Source organism: Drosophila innubila (genome assembly GCF_004354385.1).
Source record: "Drosophila innubila isolate TH190305 chromosome 2R unlocalized genomic scaffold, UK_Dinn_1.0 1_C_2R, whole genome shotgun sequence".
NCBI lineage: Eukaryota > Metazoa > Arthropoda > Insecta > Diptera > Drosophilidae > Drosophila > Drosophila innubila.
In genome coordinates, this window is record NW_022995374.1 from 21,750,667 (window position 1) to 21,771,938 (window position 21,272).

Below are 21,272 nucleotides of genomic sequence, written 5' to 3' on the forward strand. Positions count from 1 at the left end.
GTATAATTCGGAAACAAAAATCAAGGTGTCTTAATTTCATGCCAAATAACAAAGCCTACAACAAAACAATAAAGAAACTGAAAAAATAACAAACTCCATTACAAATCAGAATTGCGGTAAAGTTGAAAAGCGCTCTGTAATTATGCTTTTGGTTTTTGGGGTTCATTCGGGCTTGCTCAGGGGGAGTTCGGGGTGTGCTAAGCGGGGATTGATTGAAAGTTGAAAATGGCTTTTTGGGCTTTGCGCTTGAGTATAAGCGCCCACTTACATTTAGTGGAGCAATCTAATACTAAACCCAACTCAGTTCAGCTCAGTTCAACGGAGTCCACTCGGAACTGACTCGGGGTCTAGCTTTGGGTCTGGGTTCGAGCAAATAAAAAGGCGAAATAAAAAACGCTTTGTCAGCGAAGTCAAAAATTTGAAACTCAAACTTAAATTGTACTCGTATTCATCCATCCAAGCATCCATCCATCCATTCATCTGTTTGGGCAGCTCTTGTGAAAAATCATTATTTAATTTGCTATTTTCTATGCTTTTTATTCTCGCCATTCGTCTTCTTGTATTGTTTTTGTTGTTGCCAAAGAAAATGTGCCAATGTTTTTATCTTTAGATGCTCAGTAATATTTGCACTAATTATAAGCACCGACTAAAGTTATATATCTATTTTTATTTGGACTGTCGATTGCCTCATTTATTCATTTGTATTATGCAACAGTCCAAGAGTAAAAGAGAGAGAAAGAAAATGAGGTAGCGGTAGAAAGAGAAGAGTGGAAAATAGCAAGCAAAAGGCAAATAAATAAAATATACGTATTTATGTTAATTTATTTAATACAAAATTCGCTTTCATTGTGCGAATTCATTTTGGCTTTATTTAATTAGTGTCTGTTTGCACCTCAATGCAGTCCACAATGCCACGCCCCTGCCCCAGCTGCCGCCTCTCTTTTCAGTTTCGTGTGCTCGGCAAAGTTTTCATTTCTGTTTTCGGTTTTTTTTTCACTTAGCCACTTTTGTTTTTAGACGTGTTAATTATGCGCCAGTTGCTGATTTCTTTAGGCAATTTCAGACGAAATGCAATCTAAACAGACTTTGCTCCGGTTTAGCAATTTATTTGTCGACTGTAAAAGAAAAAATTAAAATTATCCACACCGTTATACAATATATTTTTGTATATTTCTTTATGCGAATTTATGTCATTCTCTTTGAAATATCTCATCAATTACAATCACAGCAATTAATGTTAAAGAAAACTTAAGACTTTTCAGAAATTGCCTTGCAATTTATTATTACATTCATATGTTTGAAATATTTAAGAAAACCTTATAAATAACCATGCCAAATGCAGTTTCATTATTTTCCACTCTACTAGAAAAATCCGGACTTTAACAGACATTTTCCGACTTAGAGCTGTTTGAAATATTTCAATATTTGTGTCATTCTCTTTGATGTGGCAGTTTCATCAATTACTCTGCATGTTGCCATTTCCCACAGCTTCAGTTGCTTTAGATATTTCGGTGCCCTTTACCCTCTGCCCCCTTTCCTGCCAAGTCACAAGTTCTAAGTACTCGCAGTACTTTTTTGTTGTGTTGTTGTATGATTTCTGAGTTGAATTATAAAGAGAATTCAAATTGCAGAGCCCCCATGTCGAGGTGGCAACGACCTCCCAGACACCGACAACAACAAAGAAGCCGCTGGCAACGTGTGGCAGCTTCTCTGCGTGTTGCAACGACAAGAACAACAGGATGATTGATTAACGTCAAATTAGCATCACAGCAAGCAAGAGCATCGAATTACAATAATTTGAGATATAGATACAGGTATAGATACATAGATACAGATTGCAAATGAGGCTGAACTAAATGCAGCACACCTGAAATTAAAGATTCAATTAAATGGCGGGTGGATCAGGGAAGGAGGACTGTTGCTAATTGCAGGTGAAACTTGCATTCGGTAATCGAATTATCAACTAATTGCGCAGTTGTTGTTTGCCATACAAGCAGATGAAAATATCGAGTATATGATTGTACTTATATGACTAGAAGCTACTTGTAAACGTGTCTACTGTTCGACTGTCAGTTTGTCTGACGTTTTCGTTGTCTGTCTCAAAGTAGTTCAGGGGCAGCTTAATAAACAAGTATATCACTAAAAAGGCGATTCTGAGAAGCAGCAAACTGACAGTAAGTCAGTCAGTCAGTTAGTCAATCACTCAATCACTCAATCAGCATTAACATTAACGGCCAGCTGCATTTTAATTTATAATTAATTAATTGCAATTTGTAATTTGCCAACATTGACACAGTTTTCGCGCCGTTCAATGAAAAAAGTATATTAAAAAGAAACTTTCCATTTTGCTGCAACAGTTTCTCATTTAAATGATGGCTTTTCCGGCTGTCAGCGTCACATTCACAAGAGACTGCACAATTTTCAATTGATTAAGCAATTTCATAGTTTGCCCAACAACAACAATAAAAGCGAATGCCAAAGCTGTTGTTAACTTCATTTCGATAAGTACTTTTTCAAAAGATTGATTAAATTTCGTTCCACTCTCAGTAAAACTGCCTTCCAGTTTGGGGAGGGTCGTAAAACCCGTCCATAAATTTCCAACAGTTGCCCCTCTGCAATTAGCCAAAGTTATATATACTCTTTCGAGTATAAAGATTTTAAGAGTTTGCACTAATCAGAGCTCCAAACAGTTTGCATCAATTTCGTTTTATTCATTTCACTTATTGCGGAAATCCCCATAAGATCTCAAAACACGATTTACTGCTTAGCGAATAACTTAATTATAGCAAAAAATAAAACTCAAATTCAACGCCTCTAAAATAGAAAAACTAATGGAACTATAATTAAACTTTTAATTTAAACTAGCAAATAAATTAACAAATGTTTTACTGAAATTGAAAAGTAAGATTAACAATTTAGATAAGTATTTTGTGCCAATGACACTTGCTGAAAGAAAAGAAAATTTATTTTCAAATATATTTTATATACACTTACTCTTTCTTAAGGAAATTCAAAAAAGCATACAGAAACTAGGAAAGTACTTGGTTACATAACTTTAGCCGAAAGTGTAGATTATTATGTTTATGATGAATACTTAATTAATTTCCGCTTTATATTCTTTAATACCTTTAATAAATTAAAGATGTTATAGATAGAATAGATAGATTATTCACTTAATTATTCATAACAGCATTTGGCCTTAAATATCTGAGACCTATTAGACTGCATTTGTTTTGTTCTTCTTCTTTCGTTTCGCTTACTTCTTTCTTTTCTTTTTCCTCTTTTTTTTGTTGCCCGATTTACCTTTTGCTTTGCCATTTTGCGTACTCATTTCCGTAGTGGTCTGTGCGATAGATGAATGAGATGCGCTAAAAAGATCTTATTTATCATGACATGACATGACAGCTGATGAAACATTAATGCCGAGGCCCCTGAACTTCCCAACTCCCAACTCCCAGCTCGGAACCTCCTCAGTGGCAGCTCACATGGCTCACAGATAGATCAAATTGGCAGCAGGGTGAGGCCTCAGGTAGCACCCTTTTTCATTGACAGAGCGGAAGAGATGAAGAGAGATCGAGAGAGAGAGAGAGAGAGAGAGAGGGAAATAGAGAGTCGTGTACACTTAATGGCGCATCATAAAAATCCTCAAAATCCTCAGGCGACAACATCAAATTATTAAACATAAATTTCCGGCCAGAGCCGGTTTTCCTCTTTATGCACGTAATTTTCCAACAATTTATCATTCGGCTGCTTAAATTGCTTCGATGACACAAAAGTGGGCAACGTCCCATTGGATTCGGGGGTTTGAGTTTGGGTTCAAATCTTCTTCTTATTGAAGTTGAGGTTGAGGATTGGGTGTTGGGGTTGGGGGCTGGGAGTTAGAGCAGAGACGCAGCTGCTCGCCTATAAATATTTCGGCGTCTAATTGTTTGGCAAGCATCGAGCTCAGAGAGTGTGCTCCTCATCCCCTTGTCTACCCCCTAAAGGGGTTGTCAACACACACAAGAGTCTGTGGCCATAAAGAAAATGCTGCCTGTGTCCGTATCCTTAAACGAGTCTGTTTCCCTTTCCCCCCCTAGCTCTCTCGTGTCTATGGCTTCGTCTCCGCCTCTGTGTATATCTGCGTCCTAATGAATTTACGCACACACGTCGTCTCTGTCGTCATCCTTGTACTGTGGGTCATATGCAAATTTAAACAGTGAAATATTATAGCTGTTAAATAATACTATTTAAAGGCTAAGTTAAACAGCAGTATATAAAGAGTAGAAATGTCTTAGTCTCGTCACTTAAAATTATAGTTTCCCATGTTTGATAATTTTCCAACATTTTTTATAATTCTCTTAGAGCTTACTTACGACCGCCGCAGTAACAAACTATTAAATTCACTTTGAAACAGCAGTAGCTATTACGTTTTGTCAAGAAAACATAATAATAAAATCTGTGATTTGAACCCTGAACTTTAGTGTCACTTTAAGAACTTATCTTGCAAGGTCAGCATTATCATATAATTCTCAGCAATTAAACTACAATTTTGTAATTTTGAGGAGTCTTTGATGTGATAATATCAGAGACTTTTTAATTGCTTTGTTGCTCAAGTTTTTTTTATTTTCTTTGAATGAGTTTCTGAGCGGTGCAATGTCTGTCTGTCCCACTGTGCATTGTCGTCGCCTTTTAGTGCTGTTCCTGCAGCGTCTGCGTCTCATAAATTGTCCTTGCTCCTTTTTTGTGTGTTTGGCTGGCAAATGCGCAAAATATTCTACGTTGTTGGCCATCCGCATTCGCATCCTCCAAGTTCAGTTTCAGTTTCAGTTCCAGCTTTAGCTCCATCTTTAGTTCAACCTCATCGTCATTCTCATTCTCATTTTCATACTCATTCTCCTTCAATTTCTGTTTCTGTTTCTCAGTCGCATCGTCATCATCTGGTCGTCTGCCTGCCTGTTTTATTGTGTTCGGTGCGCAAATTTGGGTCTTTCGGCTCATAAATCAAAAACATTACAACAATTGCAATGTCGCACACTCGCTGCGCTTTTGTTGCCTTTTCGCCTTGCCGCTGCCAATTTGCACGCGCCACGAAACAAAACAGCTGCCAGTCCTGTTGGTCCTCTGCCTGCTCCTTGGTACTGGCAAGTGTCCTTGCTGCCCACCTGCTTCTGGCAAAGCGAGCCGAAACTATTCTCATTTCTGTTGAGCATTTTTGCACAAAAATGTTGCCAGCTGCAGCCAAAAACTAACAAAAGAATTGTTTTTCTACTTTGCAGATCCCCCTCGGAGCGTTCCGGAAAAGGTTGTTGCGGCCAATGGTTTGCTGGACCGCCGCTGCGCGCCCTCATTGCTGTTGTTGCGCTGGGGGGCGTGGCGTGCGCCCTCGGCGGAGCTGCTTTGGGCGCCACAGGCCTCGCTGGACCACCAAACTCCCATTTGACGGCGGCTCTTCTAATGATTGGTAAGTAAAGAGTATCCCACAATCGTATACAATTGCAAATATACATATTATGTAATAATTAAGTGTGAGTGTGTGTGTGTGCACTCATTCACATGTGGGCAAAAGTCGAACAATTGATGAGGCCACAAAAATGACATTAAAACCTCGAGTCGAGTCGCGACGCGTCGCCTTTTCACGATGTTTACACAAGTCGCACATTTGTTGCCATTACTTGTGCTATATGTGAATTTGTAGTTATTGTTATTGCTATTGTTGTGTGTCTGTTTGGCTCATACAACAATTTCTACAATTATAACAGCCTTTGTTGCTGTTATTGGGTTTTTCTGTTGCCCCTTTGTAAGGGATGGGGGGCGTCTTCTGCCTGACCCAGTTCGGAGAGCAAACAAATTTGTAAAGACACAAAATGTGTCAATATTGTCAGAGCATTTAGTTCCGGTTACGAGTTTTATCAGCTATATAATAGTAGTACGTATATATAGACCGATAGATAATAAATATCTTTGTTGACTTGCTGTGGGTGTAGTCGATTCATTTAGACGAATCAGTTGGATCGTTATGTAAACACAAACTGATGCCAGAAATGTGTCAAGTTTGCTGAAAAGAATTTTAAGTTAGCTGGACTATAAAGACACTAGCTGACTATGAAGACTGAAAAGTCTACGTTATCGCATTAAATAACTACTTAAATTTCTTATAATTTAGATGTGGTTATAATTTTATAAATTAAAAAATGATTTGTTCTCCACATTAAACTACAATGTGAGCTGATAGAATATAAAATGAATCAAATAAACAGCTCTAGTTTTAATAGAATAATTAATTAGTTGACTACCATAAGAATAGATTTGAAATCAATCGAAAAGAATTAACAGCGAATTTAATTCGATTAATTGCTGAGAATATTTTGCATACACTTCTGGTATCATTTGTCACGAGTTACCAAACTTCATTCATGAGTCATTCATTTGATTCTCTTTCGCTTTCTGCGCAAAGTTCAGCCAGCAGCTGTCGAGTCATTCGACAACTCACGTAACTCTACAAATACAGAGAGGCCAAGTGCACACACGACCAGCTCAAGTTTCGTCTTTGAGTCTGGGACGGGGACGGGGACTGAGTCTGGGTTTAGGTTTGGGGTCTGGGCATTACTTATGTACGAGTATACGGCGCTCTAATCAATTGCCGGTCGCGTTTAGTTGGGGCACTCGAAGCGTGACATTGCGCCATTTTCTGGCGGCAATTACCAAAAATTGTTGAGTTGTAACACTGAGTTTTACATAATTTAATGGCAATCAAGTCAGCGTCGCAACTGAGACGGAGCTGAGACGAAGTTGAGGTACGACTATGCATATGTCGCTGATTTATAATGGACGTCTTCGACTCGTCGTCAACGTGCTCATAATAAACGCACAAATTGCAGTTGTTTTTTATTTCACTCTTCATTTTCATTTTCGAGCGTAAATTGCTCATGAAAATGAGCAAGAAAACGACGACAATTTTCGCTAATAAAATTGTAGATAGCTTTATTGTTGGCTTTAATCAGCTGCCGGGCAGTTAGAGGCAGCTTGAGGCAGCTGACTTAGGTCTGGGGGTCTCAGATGATGACACGCTCCAGTGCCACTGCCACAGCTACAGCTACTGGCCGTGCCACATGCAGCTGTCAGTTGTCAAAAGGAAAGCACTGACCTGCCTGGCGAAAGTGAAAGTGGATGCTGAGACTCAGTTTGAGGCTGAGACCGAAGCTAAGGCTGTCTGGGGTCGCTCCACCCGAGCCTCCAATTGCTTTAAGTGGGCTGGTAATTGTGCGCCACGCCCACACAACGTTTGACGTCTAATTAAATTTTACAGCACAATCACAATGGCAAACAGCAAGTAGCAAATTATTGGGTGGGCATTTAAAATTGTTTTTGCTTTGGTTTTTGACTCTACTCTAACATTGTCTCTGTCTCTCATTCCCTCTCTCTCTTTCTCTCCCTCTCTCTCGCTCTATCTTTGCAGGCGTTGGCGTTGTGCTGGTGACTGTAAGCGGAGCAGCCTGGCGGATGACAGCACCTGGTGGTCAGAGCTGCCTCGGACTCGGCACCAGCGTCGATTTGGCCCGCTGCGGACGTCGGCCCTGCACCCGAGGCGGAGGTGCACCCCACGGTCTGCTCTATCCGGAGTTTCAACACCGCCCACCGCCTCCCTCCTACCAGGCCAGCATGCAGGAGTATCGTCTGAGGTGGGTAGAGAAACTTCTATATGACTACCAATTGCAGCTGTAGAGCTGTAGGAGAATAGGGGAGAGTATGACGCATAAATTGAGTGTGTGTGTGTGTGTGTGTGTTTGTGAGTGCATGTGGAAAGTTGAAAGGACGCAGGACAACTGCGGACATGCTCGGCTAACCACATCCGCTCGCATGTCCTTGCGCAATTAATGGCATTATGTAATTATGCACTGGCTGAAAATGCTATTTTTACTCTTATGCACTGCCTTTCAAATGAAGCATATATACTAACAGAAAGTGCATAAAGAGTTTGAATTTATCAGTTAGAATCAGAGTAGCTTACAACAAGATTATATTGTATAGAACTGAAGTCAGGACAAAGAATTTATATTTGTTTTATATTTATATGTTATTTTGTTCCAAGTAATAATTATTTACAAAAAAAGAACAGGCAATGCTTTACTAGTAGATTTGATAAAATTTAAAATTTTTTGAAAATAAAATCTTTAAAGTTTTAGCAGCAACGGCAATTTTTCTTGTTATTTAAAGTAATGGCGATGCAAATTTCAATGAATTTATGAAATTATCAATCTCCAGTTGGACATAGACTTTAATACAGTTTGTTGATTAAATTTATCGTTAAATTATAATTAATTTGTACCCAGCCAGACTAGTAAATTCGGCATATGAATATGAATAGTTGGCAGCACTACAATTAGAGCCTCATTAAAGTCATCATCATCTGGTTGTTAAACTTTAATTATAATTATTCAATGAGCATGAGAAAAGGGCCTTTGCATAAGTTAGTGAAGTGAACATTAGAGATTTTATTTGGGGATTATCTTTTTGGCATTACAGGCATTGTGTTGTCGGCATATCAACATTATTATATGTTTCTCTCAGCTTTTATTTATAAAAGTTGCCAGTCACATTGTTAGGGTATCAGTCTGTCGTTCAATGTAGAATATGCAGATATTTTGTACTTTTTCACTTGCGTTGCCTGTCGCATGGCATTAACAATAACAACAACAACAACAACAGTCATAATAATTACAACACTTTATTTTCATTTTTTTGTTGCAGACTTTTACTTTTGGACCGCGATCGCCAGAATGGAGTTGTGCGTGGCAATTCGCCACCGCCCACATATCGATCTCATGCCGGCAGTCTGCTGAGGTAAGTGTTCACTTCCGTTACTTTCCGTTACTTTCCGCTCTCCCCTCAGCGACCAGCTTTGAATTTTCCCCCACTTCCTCTCGTGAGTTATTTGTAAAGTTTGGCGCTGCAACCACAAAATGCGAGGTTGGAATGAAAATGAGGAGCTAAAGGAGATAGGTAAGGAGGAGGGATGAAGGGCTGATGAGCTATTTGAGGGTTGCAGCATCAGTTTGAGCGTTGGCGGTTGGGCTTTGTGCGGTTTTTGGGGGGTGTTAACATTGACACATCGCTTGGGGTTGCCCCACAAACTTTGGGCAATTTTTAATGTGGCAACAACCGAAAACTTTAGACGCCTGTCAATGCTTTTATTTGTTTTTGAATATTTTTTCGTACTTTTCTTTCTTATAAATGATTTTTGTTGATTTCAATTTGTGGGGAAGGCGTCAGAAAGGAATTTGCAACTTAATTGAATTGAGCACCAAGCGAGTACTTCAAACAGGCGCCCAAATGGCAAACAATTTAAATACGCAACAATCCGATTGTCGGCCACTCAAGTGCCAGGAGACAGGACAGCCATCCGACCAGCCAGGCTTCCACACAGGACATTGTACAGAGGACATTGTACAGACAAGGAGCAAATTGAAACAATTGAAATGACAACGAAACGAGGCGGCACAGTAATCACAATTGAGTGGGAGTTTTCCCTCCGCCTCCCATTCCTACTCCTCTCGTCTTTCTCTTTTGGTGTAACAGGACTCTGGGTGATGGAAGAGTCAGGATAATTGCCGCTTTGATGGCATAATGGCTGCTAATTAGAAAAGTTTACTTTTTATTGCGTTACAAAAATATTGAGTTGCGACTGTAAATTTACGCTCTGCTAAATACCCAAAATACTGAAAGCATGGGTACTCATGAATGTATTCACCAAACACCAAACAAATGCAAATTTATGGCAAATTAATTTGCTTGTAATGACACACAAGGCCACATGCACTTAAATATTTATGCCATATAATGGAAATGAAATGAAAAGCCAACAACAAATGAAACCACAACACCAAACAACAACCAACAACAACAGCAACAACAACAGCTTTTGCTGTCCAGAAGAAGCGTATAGAAGTGGAAAACAATTGGAAATGCTGTAGGCTTCATCATGCTCGACTTTGAGATAAGCACAAATTTCCACACATTTTCACAAATTTTCTTTTATTTTACTTGGGGCAGCAGCTTAAAGTTAAAAGAAAATTTCAACGGCCGCTAAAAAGTATGCCGTGTTTATTGTTGCGGGAATTGTTGAATAAACTGAACTTAAGTGCAATTTAGTGTTTGCCTACTGAGCGTACTGCATACCCGATGTTAACTTTGCGTAGGGTGTCGAAAGTGACGGAGAAGTATGTCAGTAAAGCAAAAACTTATGCAAAGTGTGCAGCAAAGAATCACAGCATACTTTTAGGCAGATCTCGTATTTGTCGGCGTGTGCGTGTGTGTGTGTGTGTGATGGCATATTCAAATGATGTAGGAACTAACAAAGAAATCTGTGAAATTTTGCAAAATATTCCCAAACACACACATGCGTACACACACACTCACACACACACACTTGAAGATGCTTTCTGTTGCATAACAAGCAGGCGTGTGTTGAAAGGCAATCTGCGAAAGGCAGGCCAGGACTAGGATTAAAGCCAGCCAGGACATGAAGAGAAACAACGATGGCGTTGCGAAGCTGTTAGCCAAGTCAATTAAACAAACAAAGACGAGGCCCAAGTGCCTTGTGCCGAGTGCCTGCGAAAATTGCCTATTATGCCAGACAGAGATAGAAAGAGAGAGTTAAAAATAGAGAGAAAGAGAGAAAGAGGGAGAGGGAGTTATATGATAAAATGCCTCTTCCTTTGCAGCTGACTTAGTTTTCCTGTTTCCTTTTGCATTGAATCTTTGTCGGGAACAATTAAATGCAATTTTACATACTTCAAATTACTTTATACAATTTTGAAATTTGAATTTTTGAATCTGAAAATCTGCAACCTACGAACTTGCAATTTGCCAAGTCCATAAGTTCATGTGTGTGTGTGTTTGTGCGTGTGTGTTTACTTTGTTGTTGGCTCTGTTGACTGAAGTGTGAAGACTGTAGGATTTGCTTGCAGTTAGACAGTCAGTCAGTCTGTATGGCAACAATTGCCCAAGCGCCTTTTGTTATTTAAATTGACAAAACCGAATGCAGTCAACACAGATTCACCTACCTACATGAAACATAGACATATAGATACAAGATCCACAATCGTAGACACATAGACAGTTGGCTGGGTATGCAAATTTGTGCATTGACTTTGTCTCATGTCAGCCACAGCACAAATAATACATTCACTTGATGCTCATCTCATTCCTAAATCAATCTTTGTCTTCTTCACCTTTTTCTTCTTCTTGCAGGGCACCATTGACCACCTTGCGCTCGGGCATAGGCGGTGGCGGTGGCGGTGGCACCATCAGCAGCAGCATGGGCGGCTCGGAGTACAGTCTGCCACCAAGTTATCGTTCCAGAAATGCCACGCCCGCCTCCCTCACGCTAAACAGCGAACGGACCATTGAGACGGCGCCATCGGGTCGCCTGTTGGCCAATGAGGACCTGCCGGAGCCTTCAGCGGAGCAATTGCCCGACTACAGTGCGCTGCAGTCGAATACATTGCTTACCTCGGCCATTGTCGAAATCGAGTCGAGGAACCGCAGTCGAGATAACTCTGCCAAGAGTCCAGCGACAACCACAAGCACAACAACAAAGGCCAAAGACCTGGTGACCATTGTGACCATATCGCAGGCCAACAGCAGTGGTAGCGGTCTGAGCGGGCAGCCAGGTGGAAGGGCGCAGACACAGGTGCCAGCTCAATTACCTGGACAGGCCAGTGCACTCGATCAGATCGATATACTGGCCCATTTGTAGCACCCCTGTGCTCTGAGAAAACCGAAGCTGCAATCATGCGGAAAACATGGCGCACACTGCGAAAAGTCCCAGCAGTTTTCCAATGCTCAGTTTTCTTCACTTTTTTTTTTTTGTTTGTTACTCTTAAACACTCGTTAACCCAAAGGTATTTATTTGTACGATACGAAAACTAAAACTCTGCTCCTACTTGAATATATATATATACAATACGAGTACATATATATCTAGATATAACTCTATATCTATTCATAAGCGGCATTTAGATAATAAGATGTGTTTGTTGTACTTGAATGTGTTGAATTTATTTTTGTAAGCATACGAAATGCGCTACGTATCTATTACGAACTATTATTAACATACGAGTATTAAAATATTCCAAAAAAAAATCGAAAAAAAAGGAAAAGATAGGTTGAATTAAAAGCGCAGAAAACCCCTGGAATTCTGATTTGTAAATAACAACTTCTAATGCATTTTTAGCATGCGTTAAGTGTAGATTCTCCCCATCCCAAACCAAACCCAAATCTCTCATATACATATAATACAATATGTATGTGTATATATAAATATAAATGTGAACTCTGTGTAAATTCGCAACGGAACGCTACGGTGACAAATTTTGCGCGCATTTTTGAATAACGAATCAAACGGAAACTGAAACTGATTTCTGAATGCGTTTCAAACAAAATAAATGAATAGATAAAAAAATGTAGAAAGAAACAAAAACAAACAGATCTTTTTCGATTTTCGCTTTCGAACCAAGTCCACTAAAATATTCAGCAGAGAAGATTTGCTTGATTTATATTTGCGGAATTGGTGCGAAAGTGGAACTCGGAATGGGCATGTGAAAACTAATTACGAATAAATTGGAGCTGCATGCGCAAATGCGATGCGTATGTTATCATTATGTAATACTGATACGGATACAGATCGTGCATAAGTACAATACAGAATATAAAAATAAAATATATATATATATAGAATTACTTAAAACTAACTTAAAGTCCTCTGTGTAAAGTGCAAGGCTAAATAAACTAAAAAGCAAACATCTGCAAAAATGTAATGTTGAAAAATGCTACGAAAACCGCAAATTGTTTTTTCTTTCCGCCTGCCAGCGTTCAGCAACAAAAGGGCGTAACCTCCAATCACACCCACAACATACTAACACTCACACGCACTCACATACTCATAGTCGTATATCCTGCTTAATCTAGCGTGAATTTGTATTGGCCGAAAGGCCTTGGTAGTCGAAGGCACAGTAAGTGGTCCAGCGATTAACACCCCCCGCACCGCAAAAATGTGGAGCGAACACAAAAATTGACACCTTATTTCATTGGCCAGAAGGCTGAGAGGCATACGATGGGGGGGACGAGGAAATCGGGGAATATGGCATGAAAAGTGCCTGCAACGAACAGTTTGTATATCGCTACGAAAAATGCCAAATGAAAACAACAAAAATTGGTTGAGCATGAAATTGCTCTTGGCTGTCGAAATGGTGTACGCGTGTGTGTGGTGTATGTGTGTGCTCTTGGCAGTAAAGCAAAATCTGTTGCATACTTTTCGGCTGTCAACGAAATACGTGAGGGCAGCTAACCGGAAGCTTTAAACGATTATGACATTATGTTCTCCGCAACAACTACACACTTTCACAAGAACACATGAGCTCTAGGAGTGTGTGAGTTTTCTCTAAATAAAAATGATGATGTCTAATACATTCCAAATCAAGTGAACAGAGTGACGGAATAATAAGACATATGTGTATACTATCTATCCCAATATCAATCCCAAATAAATGAAGGCATTTAAACGCGAAAAAGATTTCGAAATTTATTGATCTGTTCATTTGGTGCAAAGTACAATCAATTACAGATGTCTCTCGATAAGGTTTACAACATAAAATTTAAAGTATCATTTAAATTAAATTTGTAGCTTAACAATTTATGATCGCAACGAATTGATTTTTAGTGAATTTAATAGTTTGATAAAGCATTTCATACATTTTTACTGCTGACAACCAGATTCCCTTAGCAATGACTACGTTCCGATTAGGTGCGGATGCGAATGCGGATACGGATTCGGATTCGGTTAATGTTGGATTATTTAGGCGATTTGAAATCCTTTCGCGCGGTTTGTTAGTTGGTTTGTCAACAGCATCGGTTTTACACTTCAACTAAATAACTTTTGTGAAAATACATATAATAATAATAAGTAGTAATAAGTAATAGGTGTAGTGAGTGTGTGTGTGTTGCTTGTATATAACTCGGTTAAATGATATGATGAATAAATAATATAATCGTAAGTAGATTGACAGACACAATTAATTATGTCGTTCTGTGTTCCGTATTCTCTGTTTTTGCTATTGTAGCTTCATCGATTTCGTGTCGTTTTGTAGTTTGCTGTTTTCTTTTGTTTGTGTTTTGTGTTCCACTCATTCATTTAAAATTAGGATAACATTTGTGTGCACAATTCAAAATTAAATAAAAATATATAAAATAAACAAAAAGGAAGTTCTATTAATTGATAATTGCAATAAGTATGTAATTAGCTATGCGATTTCGTTAGTTAAAGTTGCTCGCTTAAGAACTGTTAATCGCTGTCTCTATATTGATTGCTGATTTGAATTGCTGTTGTTAGTGTGCGTAATCCCTGAAGTTCATGGTCGAGCCATATTAGATCTATTCTGATCTGTGGTGCCCTTAGCGCGCATGGTTCTTGCAGAAGGGACGACCGCCCTTGTTATAGAAGCTCTGACCCTCCAGGTTTTGTTTGCAGAACTGTCAAAGAGAGATGGCTTTAAGAAACTTTCATTATGAGTGGAATGAGTGTACTCACAGTGCAGTTGAAGCATTGGCTATGATAGTTGTGGTTAAGTGCCTCGACCCATCTATCGCCGGCCTCCACGGGGAAGCCACAAGCGTAGCACTTTGTGGTGAAGAGCTCATTCCAATCAGCCTCGCAATACGCATTGCCGTCCTCTAGGAAGAAGGGCGTGTTGCCAAAGACCTTGCCACACTGGCCACAAGTGAAGCACTCGGGATGGAAGTGCTTGCCAATGGCATTCAGGCAATCACCCTGCAGCAAAGATATTATACATTAAAAGCCTAACTTAGGCATGGAATACAATTGCCTACCTTGATCTTGCCAGCGCACTTGCTGCACGTGGGCGCCAGATATTTTTCGAAGCAATACTCGCAGTAGAGATCGCCTTTTTCCTCAACGAAGCCGATGTCCTGCAATGGGCGGCGACAGTTGCCGTTCACGCAAATGAAGTGATCCGGGCACCAGATGCGACCCAGAGCCGTGATGAACGGTCCTCTGCAAGAGTCGAAGCAGAAACAGAGTAAGTATTTATTTTATTGAGGAAGGTAGAAAAAAGTAACTTGAAACAAGAACAAAGGCAGGCGGTGGGGAGCGAGGAATTAAGGTGCAGGCAGGCTACTTACGAGGTGATCTCCTTGTTGCACTGACAGCAAATCGGACGCTTACCATCCTTGAGCAACTGACTTACGGCCTTCTCGTTCTCCTCGGACATTGGTCCTTGGGCATTCGCTTGGGGACCCAAAGCCTTGACGCATACACTAAAGCTCGGCGTATTTGTCTGACTATTGTTGCTGATCGTATGGTTGTTGTTGTTGTTGTTGCTATTGTTATTACTGCTGTTGTCAGCTGGAGAAGTCTGTTTGGGCTCGATGTACGACCGACGATCCGCGCGTGTGGCATGTGTGGCACCAGTGCGTCTCAGATTGTTTCTGAATGCCACAGGTTCAGGTGCCTGTTGCTCTGTCGTCACCTTGCCACTATCACAAATATCGAGTATTTTGCTCATCGGATGCTGTGGCGGCAGCTCCGCTTGTAACGTCTGTTCCACACGTGCCACCTGCGGTTGAGCTTGTTGTTTCTGCTGCTGCAGTGGCTGTTGCTGCTTTTGTTGCTGCACCGCTGGCACTGCCACAACCGACTGCAAAGCCACCGGCTGTGTGGGATCAATGTTCTTGAAGTCGTCCAGATCCAAGCGTTTTCGCACAATCATCGGACTCTTGGAGAGATTGGAGCTGCTGTTGCTACGCAGACTTAACGTGCTGCCAGCATGCGAGGGCGTGGCACTTCCATTCCCAGCCAGACGTGCCTCCAACATATTGGATATGATCTTACCCGCCTCCTGCATAAAGGCATTTGTCTGCTCGCCCATATTGATGCGACCTATGGACTCGGCCAACATGGCTGTGGCATCTGTATCTGCATCCGTAGTTGCACTTGAGCTTGCAGTTGCATCTGCGTTCGATTCGATGTCAGTTGACTTTTGGGAGCGAGGCAGCGTGGCGGTTTGATTAGCATGCAAGTTAATAGGCTTGGCAAGGGGAGCTGCAAACAGAATAAACAAGGGGGCTTTAAACACAACGAACATGCAAGGGACTAAGGCAGGATTAACGTAATCAAAGATCAAGAATCACACAGGAGAAACTGACTGAAAGGCTTATTAAATATGCATCTTAACACTAAGTTAGTTGAACATCAAAAGAAGATAATATAAGAAGGACTATTTTTGTAGCTCTTCTCTTCTTAACACATAGTTAATTCAGTTAACAAGCAAAACCACAAGAGGAAACAAACAACAACAAGAATTGAGAACTTTTTAGGTGCTTTGCTCTTCACCTGATCTGCACGTTGCAACTGTTGCACAATGGGATGCGTACGCCGGGTCCGGCAGCCTTGTTGAGAATGCCGCGTCCACGCTTCGGAGCCGATGTGGCACCAAAGGCGCCGCTCTTGCCTCCAGGACCTGTGGAATCATCAACACTTGAGTTTAGATCGCTTAGACTTGGCGGAAATACAGCTGGAGCAGGCGTAGTGGGCGTGCCAGCGGCTGTTGCCTTTGGCTTTGATGGAGCTGCGATGGAAGCAATATTGGTGTTAGCCAAGTTAGCCAGCGTAGCTGCAGCTGCTGCTGTAGCTGTATTATAGCCATTGCCAGGTCCTGTGCTCCTGAATTGCGCACAGGCTTGATTATTAGTCGTGGTATTAATAGCAGAAGCTTTGGTTAGAGTGGCTTGCGCCGACCTTGATGCTGATGCTGATGTTGATGATGATAACGATGATGATGCAATTGCAGATGTTGCTGATTTTAGCGATGAGCTTGCGGCACTTGTGTAGGCGCTTTGAGTGCGCAATTGCTCCTGAGATGCGGACACCGCCGCAGTTGTCGACTTGTTGCCCAAAGAGAAGGCGGACTTTTGTTGCTGCTGGAGGAATCCTGGTGGTGGTCCTAGCAGCTTATTCGTTGTGGAAGCTGCTCCATACGTGGGAGTAACCGCTTCAGCTGCCGACAGATTCAACGGAAACTTGCTGTCAAAGGTCGGCGATCGAAGTTGAGGGAAGTTGCCTTCTCCCAAAGTAGAAGCTCTGGCGCTAATGGCCTGAGACTGACTTGTCAAGCTGCTAATCTCCTGCTCCAACCCGGACAAACGGCGAGCCTGATTGGCCACAAAGCCTGTGCGTCCATAAGACTGACGTCGCTCCGTGGATTCCGATTGTCCCTGTGACTGCTGTGACTGCGATAACGATTGCGATTGCGATTGCGATTGTATCTGTGATTGAGTCTTGGAGCCTGTGCGTATCTCTATGGTCTTGGCACTCTGAGTACGCTCGAACTCCTCAGTCACCTTGCGCCTGCGTTCGATCTGCATGTTGCCAATCTGTGTCTTGGTCTGGCTCTCCAGCTGCGCCTGTTTCTGCTGCTGCAACAGCGATGATTGCTCCCGTTGCTGCACGCTGAGGTTTCCAATTTGACGCTCCGTCACCGTCTCCGGCTGCTGCGTGTAACTCTGGCTGCCCGACTGCGAGCTAAGCTCTGAGTGCGCCAACAATTGACCCTGATAGCTCTGGCCAGTGGTGATGGAGCCCGCCTGCACGCGTGTTCCAGCAACTGGCAGCAGATTTGACTCCGGCTCCTTCATGCGAGGTGCCCGAATAGTGGCCAGGGGATTTGGCGGCGGTCCTGGGGCCGGGGAGCGAGCACGATCTGGAAATGGGGAGGCAGCTCCTTGATCATAGGCACGGGCATGCGTGGCCGAGCACTCTTCGAAGCAGAGCTTCTCGGGTGTCTGATAGAAGGGTATAATTGGAGCCGGCTTGTTGATCATCGATGTGAGGGATGGCGTGTAGGGACGCGTGGGCGTCTGTGATTGATCTGGTCGCTCGAACTCATCTAGTGATTGAAAAGCCATCGTTACTGGACCCGAACGATCCTCAATAATGATCGGCACCGACGGCTGCACCTCTGGCTTCCCATGCCCCACGGATGCGATCGAGCCTCGGGCAGCCGTAGGTGCAGACGCTGTCCCGTTACCCCCGCAAACGGAAGCGGAAACCTTTGCAATGGGTCTATGTACAGTGTCGGCCTTGGGAGCATCCACGAAGGCAAGTGGAACATTGTCGCGCAGCTCTTGTGGTTCCGGAGTGCGAATGGGACTCTGGGTGGGCAGCACTGTCCAATTGCGCTGATACTTTGGTATGGCATCGGCCTTGTGGAGGCCGGACTGTACGGCTTTGCCCTTGAGATGGCTGAGCGGGGAAGGAGGTGGGAATAGGACCTCAGAGTGTTCGAGTTCCTCGGCGGTTTCCTCGATCAGCTCGTGGGCATCAATTTTGGATGCGGCAACGGAAGTTGAAGCAGTATTTACAGCTCTCAAGTTGGAGGCGACATTCGAGACTGAAAAGGAGGAGCGGCTGCTCTGCATCTGGACCTGGGACTGGGCAACATTAGCTGAGCTGTTGATGTTCGTGCTGTTGGTGGACTGTTGGACTGTGGAAGAGGAGTTAGAGGAAGAAGTCGCATTGGAAGCGGTAACAAGCGAGTTCGAGTTAAGCGAGTTAGTTTCAGTGTATTGTTGTTGCTGTTGTTGCTGTTGTTGTTGTGTCTGCAGCTCCTCTTCCTTTTTGTGATAGAAGTCGAGTCGCTTCTGATTGCGTTGCTGCGCCTTGCAGTACTTCTGGTACTCAAGATCGCCCTGATCTTTGGACAGGGATGCAATGGAGGCACGTGGCGTATTTGTGACTGTGTTCGAGGTGGAGGAGGAGGAAAGCGGCTCACGAGACGGCTGGAATGCTTGCATTGCCGCAAAGGCCGACGACTTGCGCCGCTGCTGTGAATCCGTTGTGAAGTATTCCACAGATTCCGGTGGTTGCGGCTTTAGGCCCAGCTCTTCCTCATGGTCCAGCACCTGAAATTCATACTTTTTCAATTCCTGTTGCTTTTGCTCCTCATCAATGCGTTGCGTGGCATTCTCGGGATTCAAGGGGGTATAGCCGCGATCGGGGGCCGTGCAGAGGGCATCGCACATGCTCAGATGCTCCTTGGGAGTGGGCAGGTCTATCAAATGGATGGGCACGTCCCGATCGAAGTGACCCTCGAAGGGACGCTCAGGTGCTGTGGTCAGGGCACTCACAAACGGACTCTTGGGACGGTAATCTTCACGCAGGTAGGGCTTCATGTCCATAGGCGGTGGCAAATAGGGCACAGTCTCCTCGGGAAGTGGCACGCCCTCTGAGGCAGGTGGTGCAAAGCGCATCTCGAATTCTGGTGCCGTTGCCATGGCCTTCGAAAGACGACTGCCAAGTGGCGGAGACTCACGTAGGAGCTCAGAGGCATAGGTGTCTACAGGAGCAACTGGAGGAGGAGCGGCTACTACGGGAGGAGCTGCAGGAGCTGGAGGAGCAGTGGCAGTGGCTGTGGCTGCAGCTTCCTCAGCGGCAGCTGCTGCCGCTTCAAAGTCATCATCACAGGGCCTGGGGAACGGGCACTCGACCAAATGGAAGGGCACATCCGGAGCTGTGGTCAGCACACGAATCATGGGATTAATCCATTCCTTGGGACTGGGATTGGGTATCTTGGAGGGCGCTGGACGCTGACGCACTGGCGCAATCTCAAACTTTATCTCGGGCGTAGCCTGAAACATGCGTTCGCTTTCGAGGATCTGGCAACGCTGCTCAATGATGAGCCCCTCGTGATCATCAGCGCGATCTTCTGCCCATTCTGTCACATCTGCAGCTGCAGTCGGTGCCTGCTCAGCCTCAGCGGCCGACTCAGGTATCGTCTCGAGCTCAGTGTGCAACTGCGGCAGTTCCTTGATCTCGGGCTCATCGTTGAATGCCACATGGCGTGCAGGAGGCGGTGGAGCAGGTGTTGAGGCTGGTACCGGACTGGGTGTCACCTCCCTTACCATATCGATGAGTTTATAGGTGCTCAGTGGTGCTGAGAGCGAGTCTACACACTCCTGTGCACTCCGCCTGCCCGATGCATACTCCTGCACATCCTGGGCACTGCCATAATCCACTTGGTAGTCCAACTCGGAGCCGGATTGCTCATAAGCCTGCTGCATCTGATAAGCTTGCAACTGTGCCGCATACATGCGCTGATACTCCTCCGATGTGGTTGTTGTCGTCGTCGATGTCGAGGTGTAGCTATCCGAGCTTGATTCCTGCTCCTGAATCTGCAACTGCTGCGTCCGTTCGTTGCTCAACTGTGGTGCTGAATAGCTCTGCCATTGGGCAGCTGTCTGCTGAGTGGACAGCGGCTCATGCTGCTGCTGCGGAGCCGGCTGTGGATCGAGTCGCGAGGTGGCACTGCCCGGGGGCAGCGGAGGCGCCTCTTGAACGGGATTTGCCACCACCACATGCTGAGTCTCAGGCGGTGCTATATACAGTGGTGCCGCTGTTGGAGCCGCATGACTGTCGTCCTGTGGAGGTGGCCACGTGAAACTCGTGCCATGGGATCGACGACTTGCTGCCAAGGCAACCTCAACGTCCACCTCGAAGCATTCCTCCTCATACTGCGGCTGCAAGCCTTCCTCCTCCAATTCTGGAGAGGTGTAATGCGCGTTTTGTGTGTTGATTGTTTTTTTTTTTTTTTTTTTTTTGTTGTTGGGTTAGTTTTGTATGCGGATCAACGAATTGCATTTGAGGGGTTAAAGGGCAAATATAAGAGCAGAAAGAAATAAAAGTCATACGCTTGTTAGTCGTTGGCACTTGGCAAAGCGGCGTCGAAGGCGAGGGCGAAGGTGAAACTCGTGGCGAAAGCGAAGTCGGAACAAAGCGGAGCGAATCAAAGCGGAGCGAATGTCAGAAGGCGGCGCAAACAACAACAAAACTAAGCAGGGCTTAAACTAACTACAGATGGCAGCCCTTTTTTAATCAGTTGCAACAAGTCGAAAGTCCGGCTTGCAACTCAGGAAAATCTACCACAGGAACAACAAAACCATTCTCAATTAGTGTAAATCTATATATAGTAGTCTATTTAATGAGTGTGAGTAAATGTGTGTATTAAGTTGTGTTTAATTTTAAGCACAGAAATAACAGACTGGCAACTGTGACTGGCGGCGTTTAAAAAGTCACTTAATTTATTAACCCTGAAACAAGTCTGACACTATTTAGAAATTTTAAATTTGAAAAATGTCACAAACTGAAACTATGTTGGCTTTCGCTTGGACAATATTGCGTATGCGCAACAAATTAAATTATAATAAATAGAGGAAAAAAA

General features: G+C 43.3%; 2 protein-coding genes across 2 annotated transcripts in view; one reads left to right on the plus strand and one right to left on the minus strand.

Annotated features, from left to right (window-relative positions):
• The window catches only part of LOC117783781 (formin-J), a 39,853-nt gene extending 27,036 nt beyond the window's left edge, over nt 1-12,817 (plus strand). Inside the window, exons 4-7 of the mRNA XM_034621325.1 lie at nt 5,259-5,443; nt 7,439-7,661; nt 8,731-8,823; nt 11,233-12,817. Coding sequence (XP_034477216.1) covers nt 5,259-5,443; nt 7,439-7,661; nt 8,731-8,823; nt 11,233-11,740 — 1,009 coding nt within the window. The 3' untranslated portion in view covers nt 11,741-12,817. The remainder of the gene's footprint in view (nt 1-5,258; nt 5,444-7,438; nt 7,662-8,730; nt 8,824-11,232) is intronic.
• Nucleotides 12,818-13,541: 724 nt separating this feature from the next.
• The window catches only part of LOC117783782 (PDZ and LIM domain protein Zasp), a 62,920-nt gene continuing 55,189 nt past the window's right edge, over nt 13,542-21,272 (minus strand). The window contains exons 14-18 of the mRNA XM_034621326.1: nt 16,925-20,663; nt 16,391-16,891; nt 14,869-15,052; nt 14,570-14,809; nt 13,542-14,511 (exon numbers count right to left, since the gene is read on the minus strand). Of these exons, the coding sequence (XP_034477217.1) occupies nt 14,434-14,511; nt 14,570-14,809; nt 14,869-15,052; nt 16,391-16,891; nt 16,925-20,663 (4,742 nt within the window). The 3' untranslated portion in view covers nt 13,542-14,433. The remainder of the gene's footprint in view (nt 14,512-14,569; nt 14,810-14,868; nt 15,053-16,390; nt 16,892-16,924; nt 20,664-21,272) is intronic.